General features: G+C 32.2%; 1 protein-coding gene across 1 annotated transcript in view; it reads left to right on the top strand.

Annotated features, from left to right (window-relative positions):
• Window positions 1-18,109, top strand: part of LOC126734781 (uncharacterized) — a 38,706-nt gene that overhangs the window by 15,506 nt on the left and 5,091 nt on the right. The window contains exons 2-8 of the mRNA XM_050438504.1: window positions 4,189-7,267; window positions 7,327-7,432; window positions 7,490-7,610; window positions 7,674-7,828; window positions 10,221-10,962; window positions 12,900-13,454; window positions 17,022-17,139. Coding sequence (XP_050294461.1) covers window positions 4,202-7,267; window positions 7,327-7,432; window positions 7,490-7,610; window positions 7,674-7,828; window positions 10,221-10,962; window positions 12,900-13,454; window positions 17,022-17,139 — 4,863 coding nt within the window. The 5' untranslated portion in view covers window positions 4,189-4,201. The remainder of the gene's footprint in view (window positions 1-4,188; window positions 7,268-7,326; window positions 7,433-7,489; window positions 7,611-7,673; window positions 7,829-10,220; window positions 10,963-12,899; window positions 13,455-17,021; window positions 17,140-18,109) is intronic.

Genomic DNA, 18,109 nt, shown 5'->3' on the forward strand with positions numbered 1-18,109 from the left:
TTTCTTGGGAAACCACACCAGTTTTTGTGATACCGAAGATATTCAATTGTTTTGATTTAAACATCTTATAGTTTTCTAATTTTTTTAGGTAAATAAGTCTTGACGGACGTTTTCGCATGACAGAACACAGTACTACTTCTGGAGATGATGACATTTCGGAAGCGAATAAAAATAGGTCCCTTGTAGCCTTCTGCAGTCTATATTTGTATCGAATATATTTATTCACCACTAGCATCATGTTGTACGAAGAGAAAGATAACATTGTCCCTACCGGTATGTGAACAAACTGTGCTGATAGCCTTGGGGAGGGTGAGACTTTTCATTCGGTCTACATAAAACCTTTTATAATAATGAAGGTGGAATTGTATTTTATTAGCGGCTTCTTAACAGATCATGGTTATTTGACAAAACAATAAGATATGTTTGTGTAATTTGGAAATAATGTTGCTTTTAGCAGAATAGGAAAAGGTAAACAAGTATTTTTCAAGAGCTCATTCAGGCATAGATGGGATAACCAGCACTATAGTTGTTGACAGTTACTGTTGTTTGATTCGTTAGTAGAAAGAGATATTATAAATAGTTACCACCAGACTACATCCCATTCTCCTTACTGCCCTTTTTTGCAGTACAAAGAATGTAAGTTCCTTCAAATTAAATGGATAAGATAATTTGGCATATACAGTACATTGAAAGTAGAGTAAATCTATTATTTGTGTTTTATTTTCATTCAGCAATACATAAATTGAACTCTTCTTTCACACAGCCACATGTTCTCTATGTACAGTATCTTGACTACCTCCAAAGAAAGAAATTGTATAATTAGCGAAGAAGGTAAATTAAGCAATTTAAGTTAGTTCATTGACATATTATGTTAGTAATAAATTTGGTTTAACACACCTATTTTTCCAACCCCCAACTCTCATTCTTGATTTCTGTAACTTAAAGGAGTTTTCAGGTCCAGAAATAATAGTTACTTAAATTTCTTACTAGTATATCATACTGACACAAACAAATTCATTAATCGGGTCCCAAAATATCCTCATGTATTATTAAATTCCCCCAAAATTTCGCAAATCAAGGCAAGAATGTCATATTAGTATCAATTAAATAGTATATGTTGAAATGTTCAATTATTTTCAAAGTTCTTAAATATTATGGGGAAAAGCGAAATAGTCCTAAAATCTGCATTTTTATATCTAAAAGTTCTCAATTAATATAGGTACTTCAATTATTTAACTCAGTTGGCGTTTCATTTAGGTAACTTGAACCGTTATCATTTCTTTTTAATTTTTTTCAATCACGCTGAAACTAATCTTAAGCGCCAGGTGACAGGGATACTTTATTTTTAGTGACGAAGAGTAGATCTACTTCAATTATTTTCAATTACTCAAAATGTTGCTAACCCTAAACAGTTAAGCAATATCAATCTAGAGATAATTTTAATTGCCATAAATAATTTATGCCTTGCTGGAATTAGTTGAGTTAATAGTATCATTTTCGTTATGACTTCAATTGATAGGTATTTATTTATCTAGGTAATCTAGATGATTCAAAACATTGCATTATAAGCTCAAACATTTCTCAGCAGAATTAAGTTTCAGTTATGATTAAAGCATTGTAATCTGGTAATGAAGTTTAGTATATTGTGCAAACGATGCAACTCTCCCTCAAAAAAACTCACTACTATATTCTCTTAATCTTCAAACAAGGAATCCCAATATTCTTAAAAATGGGTTCTATTAATCTATTATGAAGTTAGATTTTAAGCATATAACCTAGGCTTATATTTTTTATTTTAATACTGCTTATAATTCAGATCCCAGTGCGACAGTCAGGCGCCATCACGCCAACTCTCTTTCCAGAAAAACGCCGTCAAGAACTAGGAAATTTCCGGTCAAAACAAGAATGTTATGGTTGGCGGACTGACATCACCTGTTGAGAGAACTGATTAGATCATCTTCATGTTTTTCACGGAATTCCCCGAAAATAACTGAGTGTTGTTGATGGAAAGATATCATAATAATAAGCAAATATTTAGCATAAAGCTAATATTCATTATACATTATATGTAATCAAGTTTTTGAGAGTTTATCAAATTTTGTGGCTATAAGAATTATAACAAACTATTAGGGCATGTAAACTTATTAATGATTGAAAAAATAATCTCAGATTTTAGCTTAAAATAGTATAACTCTCAAGTTATTAAAATTTATATTATTATTGAATAGAGTTAACCAGATATCTTGAGTAATATCCGCGGATAAAAGAACAGCATTCTAGGTAACATCACGCATTTAAAGCCATACTGCCAAATTTGATTACTGCACATTTTGACGTCTGCACAACAAAATGTATGTATGTGCAGTAGCGCAATTTAGTCGGTTTATATGCAATCAGCTGCTGAAAAGCCATTCTAAAGTGAGTATTGTTTTTAAAGCGTCATCCATTAAGGGACTCTTCCGTATGCTCAATTTTATTTTTGATTGATCTTCTCAATCCAAACCCTAAAACTTTCTTTTCTTAATTTTCCTTTTTGTTAACTAGTTGTTTGACAGTTTCCGATATAGTTAAAAGTTTAGAAAGATTAGATTGGGTGATCTTAAAGGCTAGATCCTAAACACTTCTTTTAATTTCTTTTTGGCGGTTCTAATTAAATTTTTATTTTTTCTGTTGTTCTTCATCTCTCATAAGCTAAATGAAATAAATAATTCATTCATTCTGTAACTGTTCCAGATTGAAATATGGTGAAAATCGGCTGATGGTACCAAACTTAATTTAAGATTAAAATAAGAACTGCTTGGGATGAAAAAAGTTGCTGTTTGCTTGCAAATAACGAGGCGGGCGTTTTCAAGAAGTCCTAAAGTCCCACAAGTATTATATAAATATTATAACAGAAAAGGTTAATTGCGATATGGAAAGACTTTATTCTTGGCAATAGATTGGCGAAGAATTTTTGGAGATGTCACAAACAGTAGTTTTAAGGAAATTATATGTCACTGTGCCAGAAAACACCCATCTTCATTGCCCAAAATATTACTGACTTTTAAATAATTAAGAACTACTTTTTAACAACTTCGAATCTTATGGATACTCAACCTTCTGGTAAATTGACGAGACTGATTGTAGTACTCCTTTAGTTAAATAGTTTCTTCATTTAACAAAAAGAAACAGATCAATTTCCTCAAAGTAATGACGACCTCTAATTGCTCAAAGGACTAAAAATATCCTGGAAAAATTCAATGGAAAGCTCTTCTATATCTATCTTTTAGTCTGAACAACCACCACATGACTTGAAATATCAAGTTTATGAGTGGTTTCATCACTTACAGTGAATTCTTAAAAAAATCAATACAGTGAATCCTTAAAAACCAAGCGTTTTGAACAACCACGGCTCACACATATTATTGTGACCAGTTTATCGAATATTTGCATATTTTTAAATGTAAAATACAGCTAAACAAAAAAGCTTAAAGGAATATTAAAGTGTTTGGGTGAAAGGTTAGGAAATTCTACACTGTAATGGGAATGTGACGTCACCAGATCGTTAATACTACATTTAAAAAGATTCCGTTCTAATCAAAGGAAAATAAACACTTGAAAGAATGATTGATAAAACATATTTCTTATTATAATCATTTAGAAAGATAAATAAATATTTTGCAAAAATGAAAATTTGTGGTGATTTGATAAAACATGCATAATATTTTTCTGGGTATAAACCGCCATACACTCATCATCAGTAGCGTGAATCCCTTGACCTCTTTTCTAGGAAAGATAATAATTATACCGCATTAACGTACTATAACAACATATCACATAACGGTAATCTAGTGATGTTAAGACGACAAAAGGAGATATATATATGTTAAAATCGTTTAAATATGTTACAGTTTATTGTAATTTGGATAAAAACGATTTTCTGTAATTTTGAAGGTATCTAAAATATTTAAATCATATATATATTTCAATATGATGTAAAGGAGCACATAAGTTTATTTATACTCTGTATTATCTACATTGTTCCTTATCAAACCCGTTGCCTTTATCAGTGTACTCGAGGTTTGTGATTCATATACTAATGTCGAATGAACGGAGAAAAAATCAACAACAGTGTACTGCATTATAATAGTTCGAGTATGTGCTTGATTTTAAATGACGTAGTTTAGTAACAGTGGTTTTTATTTTCAGGATATAGTTCGTAATGGACAGGAGCATCGACAACTACCTGCATAAGAAGTTTAAGAAACAGTTGAGCGTAGAACCAAAGCAGCAGCATCATCAACAAAATGACAGAAATAAGGAAAACAAAGAAGTCGCCCCGCGAAAGTTGGAACCGAGTGAGGAAAAAACATCGAGGGGCAACACCGAGCCAACAACTGTGCCAAATGAAAGTACAAATAATCACCACGCCAGTTTTATGCCGATAGTCGGCGCTCCTGACCACTCCAAGTCTTCCATATCATGTGAAAGTGGGAACTTTAAACCGTGCATATCAAACTCAGTAGAATCGCAGCAACCAGAGGCCATTAGTATAGCATTTAATTTTGATACAAACTTTAGGCAACTCAACAGTAGTAGTGTCAGTGAAACGACCAAAATTGTTAATAGTCCGTCTTCCAGTGTTAACGAGTATCCCCATTACAATCAAAATCAAACCAGCCCTCCTCCACCTATTAAGGAAGATCGTACCTCAAAAGATGATTATAATGTAAGTAAACCGATAAATGAAGAGGTTCAGCCTACTCCAGAGAAGAATTCTAGCGGGAAATATGTGTGCAAGTACTGTAACTTAGTGTGTTCTAAACCTAGTGTACTACAAAAACATATAAGAGCGCATACAAACGAACGTCCGTACCCTTGCAACAGTTGTGGGTTCAGTTTTAAAACCCGATCAAACCTTTATAAACACTGCAGATCTAGGACACATGCTAATAGGATAATGGGAGTTAAAGCTCAGGAAAATTCGGGAGAAGGTGACTCCAAACAAAATTATGCAGATAATGCAACACAAACGCAAACGTATTCAAACACCGAAGAACCTTTGGACCCATCAAGAAACAAACCTTATAAGCCCAGATTTCATACTGTTCAACAGTTTGAAAATTTAACTCTTGAAGAGGAAAGAGGGAATAGAGAACCAAATCTGTCGCATCATATTAACGAACTTATAAATAAAAATAATTCCATAGTTAATTCTAATGACCCGAATTTATTGAAAAGACGATTTAGCGAAGCTTTGGATAATGCCAATAACAATGAGTACTTGACGCAAAGACTTGACAGGCCAGATATTGTTTATAGTCCTAGCAGCAGCGACGAACCTTTAAACTTAACCAACAAAAATCGTAAGAGATGTATGAGTGAAATACAAGAACCGGTTATACAGAAAAGTTTAATTAAAGAGTTGCTACTCAAGAATCTAAATTCTGACATGCAATGCGGCTATTGTAAAATGATTTTTAGAACAGTAACAGAGCTCGAGCTTCACAAAATGAGAAACTGTAAAGGAAAACCTCCAGATGTGAAGCATGCTAGAAGTAGTTCGGTGAATGTGGCTTCAATTCTTACAAAAAATAAAAACGCCTTTGACGGCATACCAGCGTTTCAGAACGCCATGTTTCCTTTGAACTCGCCAGGGCCATTTTTAGGTAAAACTAGACTCGTCGATAGTGATAAGAGCAAATCTTTTTCATTTGATGCCGTCAATTTACCCGTGCCTAGTCCCAATGAATCTTCACCTAACTTTGTGTTATCACCTATTCCATTTAAGGAAGAAAAGAAACCATCAGTTAAAATGTTTGGTGGTGAAGTAAAAATTCATAATAGTTCCGGAGAAAGCAAAAGTTACCGAATTGATAATAAAGACGATAACCTTAATCAACAAGAATTTATTGACTTTGACGGCAAACCAAGTGAGAATAGAGTGACTATAAAATCCAGTTTACAATCGGGTGGTACCGTTTTAACAAATAAAACTTCAAAAGACGAAACTAAAATGGCCAGGGATATTATTAGGATATATGAAAACACACCTTTATCACCAAATATAAATATGAATAATTTAGGACGGCCGCAGTTTAACTATGAACCAAGATTAGAAGCGAACTATTTGTCAACTGCAGTTACTACTAACAGTAGACTGCCTGTAAGAGAATCAATTGTCAGTATTAAAGAAGAGCTTCAAAGTCCTTCCCAAAAATATCCAAACACCATAGATTTTAGCCATAACGTAGTTAAACAGTGTGTACCCAACCTTAAACATCCTGGAATACAAATATCAGGCATGTATCCACAAAATACAGCTTATTCCGATAAGGGTTGTGAAATGTCCCCACCTGTCTTAACAAGCCCTAGACTCATTAGTGTGGCTATGACAAGCAAACCGATGGAATTAGACAATCACACTCGAAGTCCATTTCAGCCAATAAAAAAGAGCGTAATTCAAAAACTGACATCAGATCCACCCACCCCCACTAATATTTACAACCCGATGAACTTGGTTGTAAACGGGAAAGTCATTCGATATGTCCCAGGAATGCCTGGACCAGTGGAAAACTGCGTACCGTATGGAAGTAGTATAATAGCGGTACCACGTGCCAGTAAGGAGGTTGCTTCTCCAGTGCAATCTCCAGTTATAAGAATTCCTATACCAGAACACGTCAGTAGTCCTAAGCCGATAGTTATTCAAAAGCCCATAACGCCTATAGTTGAGAGAATATCAAAATCAGAAAATATTGAATCAAAACTAATTATGTCTAACTCAAGAATACAATCACCAATTGCATCACCTAAAATCTCTGAACAGCAAAAAACCCCTGAGAAAATCAAGGAATTTAGCCCACCAAACACTATGGAAAGTCCAAGGGAGCCTAAGAAATTTGCGAGACCAAACAGTTTAGCATTAAAACCAACTACAGCCTCACTGAAGCAACACCATGGGCTTACCCCTACAATTTTTAACCAAATACTTATCAGCCCTGATACGCCACGTGTGGCAAAGAAATACGCTCAACAGCTTTTTAATGGCAACTATTTCAGTTATCTAGGATTGAAGAGTTCTACAAGACCCGTTTACTGTACTTTAAATAAAACCCAACCATTTTATGTGCCTCATTTCAAAAAGATGAGCATGTATTCTGAATGGAGGCAGCAGGATGCTAAAGTAGACAAATTATATGTGGGCGCTTACGACTCGCGGCAACGAAACCAAAAGTATACTACTGCTGGAAAAACCGATGCTGACCTAATTATCCATTCCAGTTATAAGGTAAATTAAAGAAAATATAGAGAACTCGAAAAATCCATTAATGTTATGATTCGTTTTAGTTTGTCGTTTCTGAAGTTTCAAGCAAATCCGATGAAGAAGATCAAAAACCTGGATTAATAGGCGGATATGAGTGTAATGAAGATTCTCCATACATCAGGGGTAGAGGTAATGTTCCAAACTGTATTATTTTGGTATATTTATTAATTTTTAATAATATTTTAGGTAGAGGTAAATACGTCTGCGAGCAATGTGGAATTCGTTGTAAGAAACCATCGATGCTTAAAAAACATATTAGGACTCATTCAAATGAACGGCCGTATACATGTAATCACTGTAATTTTAGGTAAAAACTATTGGTTTTTTAATTCATTTTAAATAGTCACGTTTAATATTTAAATGTTTTTAGTTTTAAGACAAAAGGGAACCTAACTAAACATATGAAAAGCAAATCTCATACTAAAAATTACACAGCAACAAGCAGTGGCTCCGGATCATCCACACACCTTAGTGTATCTCATAGTTCAGACTCTGATACAGAGGATAGTGGGATGGATAGTAGTGGTAAGCACCTTATTTATTTCTGTAGTTATTAACAATAATAGTAATCAGAATAATAACATCAATAATAGTAGATATGCTTTAAGAATGGCGAATAAATGCATTACTTAACAATTAAAATCACTTTTTGAATTAGTCCATTTGGAATGTTTCGGTCTAAAGTATATCTAAGAAAAATAAGAATAAAGAAACGATTTATATTCACCAATAATAATATGATAGCTACTGGCTATCTTAAAATAATACATTCTTATTTCCATACCTATACTTAACGAATGCGTAAACTCTTCCTATGATAGACAAAAATTACAAGAAAAAGGCTTCATCCATTTTTTCTCGATGAGACTAAACATTCAAAACACAAGCAAATACAAAATCTTAAGGAATTAATTTAAGCATCAGGGTTTAAAAAGAATAAAAAACAAAAGCTGTAGCGGAATAAATTAATTGGGGCTGAGACTGAGAAAAGAAAAGGTTTTTTTAAAAGTCACTTATGTTGAGACCTAATACCATGTAGTACGCTTAAAAACAAAGTTACCCCAGTAAACATGTCAACATAACAAAGTATTCTATGCTGCACTACCCACATACTTACAATAACACAACGAAGTTTCGTGAGGTAAGGTTAGTTATGGAGACAGTTTACATAATCTTGAAACGAATAGGCCTGAAAATCTGTAGATAAACGAAAAATAATAAAAGGTGATGAAAAGAGAGATGTATACAGTGTTCTGTCACAGAAATTCTTCAGTGTCCAGCACATGTTATCTTATTTGTTATTAATCCCTATTTAAGATATTTCTTTTCTAATATATTCATTTCAAAATTAACTATTATTAAAAAAAAATATATTAATAACTAACTAATTTCGTCATAAACCGACTGATTACTTTTGGAGCCACAAGGTTAGTGAAACTTTTATCTGAAGGAGAAGTAATGTCCGTTACAAAGGATCAATTATTATGGTCATTGCAAGGTTCTTAGTATGAGCATTTGCAATATTTTTAAGAAGATTGGGGCACAGATACTATGGCTGGTTATAGATACGTAGGCTAGACGCATAATATACGTGTATAGTTAATATTAGATTCGCTGAAAAGCTAATAAAGCGACCTGATTGATAATTATTTTTTTAGTACTTTCATTCAAATTCAAAATTAACAAATTCTTGGGAAATATCCAATTCCGCAGGATTTTTATCAGAATCTTTATGGCACAATGGACCATTATAATAGACAGTGTAATATTAATAATACGTTTATTCTACAAAGTTTATACATTGCTTATTATGCAAACTTGTATCACTCCTTACTTTACTTACACCTTTTCAGGCATTTTCCTGTCATTACATTGTATTTAAATAATACGATTTTTATGTAGGACCTTCCTCAATAAATCTGATAAAGAGTTTTGGAGGAACAAGCTGACGAAATTCAATTATATCATTTGATCATAGTAATTGATTTGTTTGACTGAAAGCTAATAATAACAGAAGTCCAAATGTTAAACAACCCTTTTGGACACGTGTAATTTCCTCAAAAAAACTCCAATAGATTCTGAATTTTTAAAGGCTTTTTATGTAAGGATCTGATAGAAGAGTTTCTTAGCATACTAATGAATTAAAGTTTAACTATTCAATATAAGTTCTAGTCTTGAACTTATTCAAGACTATTTTTTTGAACTATTCTTTTCGTCATCAGCCACTATGGTGTCTAAAGACAAATTTTCTTAATATTTCTCCGCCTTTAGTTAACTAAATATTTCATTCTACATTCCTTTAAGTTAGTTTTTCCAATGTTTATTTCAAATTTTACTGAATGTTTATCAAAACTTGACTGTTCATCACTCCAAAAATGTTCATTGATTTCAACAATTTTTCAAGATGCAATGTTCAATGATTTCTCCCAAACGGTAAGTTTTACGACAAAGGTAAAATCGGCCTTCTTTATAATAGATTGATATTATTAATACAACGCCATTTTTTAAGTCAATGACTCTTTTTAAATAAAATTATACTGATCATTAGTGATAGCTACGCCATTGATTGCTGAAAAAATTAACATCTAGAAACTGTTTTATACCATACCATTTTGTGACAAAATTTTAGTTCTATATCTCAAACCGTCTTGTAGTAAAAACTGAAAATAAAATATTAAATATTCTTAAAAACCAAACATTTTAGGTCCACATTTATATGAATTTTGAATTAAAATCGGCCCGGGAATGTTTCCTTCAAATTATGACATACCATTAAGTAACATCCTGTATATTATTCAATGAAGTAGGCACATTTTAGTTTTTAATTTTAAGCTTGATGACCAAATACTGTATTTTGTATAAATTTATCTTTCCAGACGTATTTTGATATCAAAACTAACGTCTTTAATTATTTTAGATGAATCTATGACAAGGCAACAGGAGCACGAAGCAGCTTATGGGTTACTTTCCCTTTCACAAAAAACAACTGCAGCTTCGCCTACAGAATTGCTTAGCCCAGGAATTATAAACGCAGCTTCTACCAACTCATCCATCGAATTCATGACAACGGAACAAATCAGCTACGTCTCGAAATCAAATTATGCTAAGAATAAAATTTTAGATAACTTCACTTATAAACTAAACAAATCTATTGCTGAAACGATTCCTTCGAATTCGGCGAACGATGAAAAGGTGACCGGTTCTGAAAGTGTTACGAACTTTTTAGGAAAAACTAGCACTACTAGGCCATTAACGTATCCTTATACAAGTATTCTTGTTAGTCCTGAAAAAGTGGCGAGTCCTGTAATTAAAGAACCCAAAGAAGTGCCTCACGACAAGTTTGATCATTCCTCTTTGGAGCCAAAAAGTATTAAGCAATTTCATGTGATTCAAAAGTATGCTGCTTTTCAAAAGGAGAGGGAAATACCCGTTAAGGAATACCAGGATAAAAGTGAAAGTGTCACAAATAATGTCACTTATTTACCTAGCCCAGTTCCTACTTTAAAAGTGAATGATGTGGTGGTTCAAGATCATATAGCAGAAAGAAAACGTAAAATTACTGTGATTGATAACAACTATAAGATGAAGGTTCATAGAAATGATGAAGTAATGGACTTATCTATTGCCAGTAACGAAAAAAGGGAAAATAAGGTGTCAAGGTAAGGTTTTTTATTATTAGTTGTGAATGATCTATCTTAGTATCTATAAGGTTGAAATTTCAAATAGTGGCGACATTTTCATTACGAGGAGAAACTCTTTTTTCATCATGTTAAAGAAAAAAGTCACATTGATTTTTATATTATTTTTGGATCACATAGTAATTTTTGTTTGGACATGCTGGCGTTTGAAATATTTGTATGATAATAAATGAGATTTCTGCAATATTCGGTAAAAGAGTTATATTCATGTTTAGCCCGTAAAATGTTTTTTTTGACCCAAAGTTCTAATTTAATTTTTTTTATGTTTAAAAATATGTTTTTAGTTTAAATTAAGTTAATATTAAAACATCCACACTAGTGTTTATATATTTCGCGCAAAAAATCATTTGTTTGACTTTGTGTTTTTACCATAGACAAGAAAGAAAAATAATGGAAATCGGAAACTATTTTACCGTTTTTTTAACTGTATGCATATTTTCCTTATTTGTGGGATGGTGCATTCTGGATTGTACAAAAACTAAGAAGCAAGGAAAAATAGTTATTTACATGGCACAATCCATAAATAACGAATTTGGATCATCGGAGGTTTAAGAGAAAAGCAAAAAATTGATTACTCACTGGCGTAAAAGTTCAGCAAGCATAAAATGCCAGCAAATCACTGCATTTATAATACGCGCATTTAGATAAATTATATTACTTCACCTGATGATGCTCGAAGTGGGCGAAACATGTATAATCGTCAAGAGTTAAATTAAACAATTTAATTTAATTGTTTGTTGACGTTTTTTTTGCAAAAAATTTTTGTTTGGTCCCTTGGAGAAGTTGAATGCAAATTATAAAAGTAGTTCAAAATTGAAGCAACATTAGGATAGCATGACACAGGATTTATTAACAAATACTCAATTTCTTTTTTGATTGTCAATAGTCCTTTAATTTACTATCATTTCTTATTAGAGCGGAGTTAACTTATAAAACCTAATTAAAATCTTAGATACTGTTGATTGTTTAGTGGGCAGAATAATCTGGAAAAAGTCCGTTTTTTTTTCGAATTTTCTCTCGATTGGCTGTTTTTTTATCATGTCACAGTATAAAAAGACCAATAAAGGAATAGGATACGAAATAATTTTGTGAGGGAAAGCTCATTAAGAAATATTTGGAAAATAGGAGAAGGAAAAATTCATTGGAAGAAATTAAATAACCAGTCATTTGTAGAAGACATAGTTTTAGCAGATCAAGAATACTCTAGTAAGTGACTGGGCTTAAGTAATAAATGGATAGAAGATTACAGGATCGAAATTAAAACTATTCATGCTCTTAAAGGAGGTCATTCTAAGCAACTGGGTGAAATAAACTAATGCTAAATAGTGAAATTTTTGACTTAACAAAGATAGGCTTGATCATCTCAATGGAAACCATAGAGAAAAAAAATAAACATCAAACCAAAGGAGGCAGAAAGGCTTAATTAGAAACCTGCCAGAATAAAGTGCTAATATTGAACTACTAATATTTAAATTATTTTTTAGGCAAAATCTTTAAATTCCTCAGTCGAAAAGCACTTTGACTAGAAATTAAAATTTTCAATAACTATTGTATAATTTAATATCCTTAGGGAATCGAAATCAAGTAAAAATTTGATTTGTACATAAAGAATATTTTATTAAAATCTACACGTTTACCGAATTTCTAGATGTGGCATGATCATTTATGAAGGAATTGCAATTTTAGTTGCCTGTACATTTATTAAAAGGGGTTTTTATCATTGTATCTTTTATATGTTACTTACTATTTGATGTGTATATTATACCACTAATTGGCTTCTCAATAAACTTTTATAATAAAGTCAAAGACAAGGGTTCATTTAATTTTTAAGGATAGATCATTATTAAATAAACACCGCCCTAAATACAATCAGCATGTTAAAAATGCATCTTTTTCAGATTAACTATTGATCATCAGCAGTTCAGTTATGATCAACATCGAATTAACGAGGATATGTATGTTGAACGAGCACCTGCAGAGTACCGAACATCGCCGAATCCCTTTATAGCTAGTGAGGCACCATCTGTAGAAGAAATGAACTGCAGAAATTTGGAAAACAGCAGAAACTACTCTACAGTAGCTTCCCCCCAACAGCCACCTGTGTTGTTACTTGCTCCAATCAGTCAAGAGAATCAGTTCAATAATTACGATGCTGATGTGCACAGTAACAGCAGTTGTGGGGAAACTAGAACAGTGGAGTTTGATAATAGTGCTATGGAAACCTTGGCAGATGTCGCCACTAAACAAGTGAAGCTAGATAAAAATACGTTGGCGAAAAGTGTTGCGTCGGAATATTTGAAACTGGCTACGCAACATGAAAATCTTGAGGATGTCAGAGAAAGTAGCAACAATTTTATCCCAGGAAAAGAGGTGAACGATATGATGGTAAAATCAGAAGGAAACAAGAGTTGCCATATTTGTTTGAAAAGCTTTAATCAGCCGTACCAATTAACGTAAGTTTAATGTATTTACATTGAATTATTTATACAAAAATTGCAAGACAATCTTTCTACAAACGTCTTTTCCAAAGTAATTTTTTAAAATCTGTTAGTGAAACCAATTTTTGCCGATTTGAGATACTATAACTTTTCTTTTTTTATAAGATTTCCTATGATTCGACCATCAAAATACACTTATTTATTATAATTGATATAAAAAAAACTTTAAGAATTAATGGAAACTAAAATCTTTAATTAATTAACGTATGCGATTTTCAAGCGGTTTCTTGGGATAGAAAACAGGGTCCGTTGATGCTTTTTTCTTTTCATATAAAAAGACGTTCTTCTTTTTTCTGGGAACACGTTGCAAATTCGTACGTATTTATTTTTTCTTCAGACTGTTCTTTATTTCCGCATATCGATATTACACTGCTTTTAAATTGTTGATTCGGTTTTTCTACCTTTCTTAAAGCTAGGTTCTTCACATAATTTGAGCTAACTTTGTTTGACGAGGTAACCCAACCCTTGAATTATAAAAAACACAAGTGTTGCAGGGTACCATATCAGGATATTGATTTCTCTGACGTTTTAGCCACATCAGCCACTAAGGTTGAATCGCACCCACTTTATTATAAAGCACCCAGGGCTCTTTAGTTATTTGACTTTTCACTCCTTTTTGTGATATTAGCTCTATTCTCGTTACTTTATTTCTGAAAATACTCATATCAATATCGTATTAACTACCAATTAAGTTAATAGTTTCTTTCCGCTATAGTCTATTTCCAGTTCATAAGCAGTTTCTAATAAACGTTTTTTCGTTTTGTATGTTTGAAGTAAAATATTAATGATTGGTCTTCGTTTGCATAACTTTTCTCTTATCATTATTGGATTAATTTTTCTAATAAGTAGTCCGAAGCTAGGGATTCAAAAATTAAATGTTTGTATTTGTGCTAAAGCGTCAATAGGAATAAGTTGTATTTTTAATGTTAATGTTAAAATTAATTTTATCCAATAAAATTCATAAGATTTTCGCCCATTTAAAAAAAACTTTCCAGTACTCCTTTGGGTATTACATCAATGTTATAATTCACATGAAGGAGCGCCCTTCTCTGGCAGCATCGTAGTTCGGAGCCAAGTTGTGATGAGACGCAAAGAAGAAAATAACCTTTGGTGAAAATAAAAATTAGTGGCTCCATGTGCACAGAATTTGAGAGTGTGTGAATGTTTGGATAGATGTCCTTGTCACACTTTTTTAGTGTCTCGATCGTAGATAGTATTTCCATTCCGGACTCAATTTGAAGCTTCCACTTTTGTTGCCACAGATCCATTTGCACTGCCAAGTCCATTTCCAAGTTTCATTTTTTGCTGTTCTATGTTACCTTATAAACACACATTGAAACTTCTCGAAACTTCTTCTGAAAACGGTGTTTTAAAATAGGAAGTGGAAACCTTTTGGGCGAAGAAACCGGAGAAGAGTCTCTTCCTATCCGGTTTTCCCCATGTATCCGTCTCTGGACAACGCCTAGAAAGTTGCCAGTGTGTTCATTTTGTACTATCTCATCGGAATAATCGGTTGTTGTGTTAATACGAGTGTAATACAATCTTATTCTTGAGTAACATTTGAATGTCTACCAATTTCAGATCATATTTTTGACTATTCAAATCACTTAATTAAAGTTAATTGCTGGTCGTGTCCTGTAATACTGAGGATACGTGGTGACACCAATCAAAAAAGCTTCTGTAACTTAAAGTTTATAGAGCGCTACTTTTTACAAAGAAATTTATTTATATACATAAATAAGTAAATCCCTTTCCAAGGGTATAGACGAGCGATTATAGGTTTGTTCTCACAGCAGTAAGAAACAAGTTTTCGACAAATACACATGCGCAATAGAGTAAAATGCGTTCGCACAGGAACTTCTGATCGGTTTCAAATCAAAAGTTTGATGTTCTTACACAAATTTCTGATCGTCATCTGATAGTCAGACTTGTTTTCGGATTTATTTCAAGCAAAGTGTCAGAGAATTCGTGTAGCCAGTCAACGCCGATCTTCGGAATATGAACATAACCTCTAAATTGTTGTTTCTATATATATTTTTGGATTAGTGTAAACATAAACATTAAGGAAACAAGTGCTTTTGAATCGTCGGAAGAATCTGATTAGAATTATGTTGATTCCGACACAAACTTTTAAAGAAGATTTAATTGAAGAACGGATAAAGCCCAAAAGTCAAAACTATTTTCATGAAACTGTCTCCCAATTTAATAGAATAGAATTTCTCGAGCATTTTAGAGTAAGTCTTGAAGTAGCAAATAATCACACAATCTTAAACTCTATAAATAATATACAGCTATTTCAAGGTTGTAGTATAATTTTTGTTTTGTTTGTGTTTTATTTATTTTCCCATTTCCCACTGGGATAAAAAAGTGAGGTTATTTTTCTTCTCCACTCAACCCGTATTTGATGTTCGCACAGACGGTTTCAAATCGATCAGAAGTTGTAATATTTTACGCATGCGCATCAAGAATGGTTTGGAAACAGTTTCAAACTTGTAAGAAATTTGCAGTGAGAACAAACCTTATGACATCTACAAGTCACTGCCTAAAGATATAATTAAAGTACATGATATATGTATATACATATAAAGTTTCTAAAATTCAAATAGATAAGACCAATAACTTTGAATTGATATCATATACCAAGCGATACCGTGTATGGTTTTTTTTTCGATTGCAGAATAATGCACTAATGGAAAGTCGCAACAATGTTATGTTAATAGTCGGTTCAGATTACAGTGATGATCTATTTAACGAGGATTGCTTTGTTGAAGTGAGATCTCCTGACATTTATTATTTTAGACCCCTTGAGAAAGAATAGCCAATCAGAATGAATATTAAAACCGCTATGCTCGGCCACCCATTCTGGATTCATTTTCTATTGATTATTATTGCAATATTATTTTCCTCATTGTTTAAAACTTCAAACACTTCTGGTTCTGAATTGGAATGTTGACGTATATCATCGATTGAACTTTCGCTGCCGTTGATTTTGTTCTTCTTGACTCATTTATTATAATTATTTTTTTTGCTCTTAAAATTGTTCTTTGTTCTATGGGGTTTTTCGATGTTATGTTGCTGATCTTTATTTTGCTCTTGCATTATTTGTTCACGTCTGGATCGTTGACTAAGAATAGGTTAGGGAATTGCGACACTATATATTTATTTCAGAACCTTCTTAACAAATTATATCGAAGCTCTGGTTAATTACCTTATGTAATTCCTTATTATTAAACGCAGTTGCGCTTCATTTGTAATTGTTTTTTTTTTAATGAATTTAGTAAACTCATATGACGATCGTTAGTCTTTTGATTCAAGGTTGCCTGGTTGAACGTGTTGTCGCATAAATGACATTCAGATTACACACATTCAAATAACTGATACTACTGATAGATTCATTGTAGTAATTGAAAGTGGGATTTACTATAACATAATTGCAATAGTATTTTGCCAATAATTGAAAAAGAGTGTTTTTTAATTGAAATTAAAAGAAAAAATATTTTAAAACGTGCATTTTTTTTTCAGTCTTCACATGAACATTCACTATTTAGAAAGACCATTTCGCTGTGATACCTGTCAGGTGAGCTTTCGCACCAAAGGCCATTTACAAAAACACGAGAGAAGCGCTAGTCATTACACTAAGGTAGGTAATTTTATTAGTAAGGTATTCTAATTGTTAGATAAGATTATGTTAACGAATATTTGTAAATGAAATCAAAACTATAAATTTTGGTACCGTAAGTACCATACAAAATTAGCGAAAAAATTAATAATGAGTATATGTGAATATATTCCTTGTACATCCTGGTATCTCTTTGTCATCGATTAGAGCAGTCATTTCATCAGCTTTGTCATCGATTAGAGCATAGATTGTTGTTTGAGAAATATTTATCTCGATATATTAAAGTCTTGTATAAGTATTCTTTTTTATAATTTTGACTATGAATTTTTTATTTCACAATTTTTCGAAGATTTTTAGTTGTGTTAAAAGTACGTGCCTGCGAAGGGCAGGATAACACATTGCGTACGTAGAAAATAGTGAAACAAGTTATTGTTCTGCAACCAATTTTTTAATAGTTCTGAGGAATGTTTCGGATGATTGTCGTGCTGAAATGTCATTTTCTGCATTTTAAAGCATTTCCTTTTCTACCAGAAAGAAAAAGAAGATTTACTGATGTCAGCCAGTAATTTCTCTTATCATCGAAAGCTATAAAAAAACGCCATTGTAAAGAAACGACATTATTGTATTGATTATTGATTATTATTAAGTATTGGAATAAGTAGTGAGATTCGTTTCAATTTTAAAAATGAATAATATAACAATCTCCACCAAAGATTTTGAATCCCATATACTTAACTACGTAATTTTACTGCATTTAGTATACCGTATATTTAAATGTTGGTTAAGTGTTCACTATTTTTATGAAATTAATATATAAAAATATAAATTAGTTATACTCTGTAATAGTCTGGTCTAATCTACGTTATAAATGAATAGTTTTACCCTTTTCGTTGACAACTAATGATTGATCGGTATCGAGAACCCAGTAATCACATCTGAGACAAAATGAGCAGTAGTTTTATACTACATATTATATAGTAGTAGCTTTGAA

Source organism: Anthonomus grandis, chromosome 4, assembly GCF_022605725.1.
Source record: "Anthonomus grandis grandis chromosome 4, icAntGran1.3, whole genome shotgun sequence".
NCBI lineage: Eukaryota > Metazoa > Arthropoda > Insecta > Coleoptera > Curculionidae > Anthonomus > Anthonomus grandis.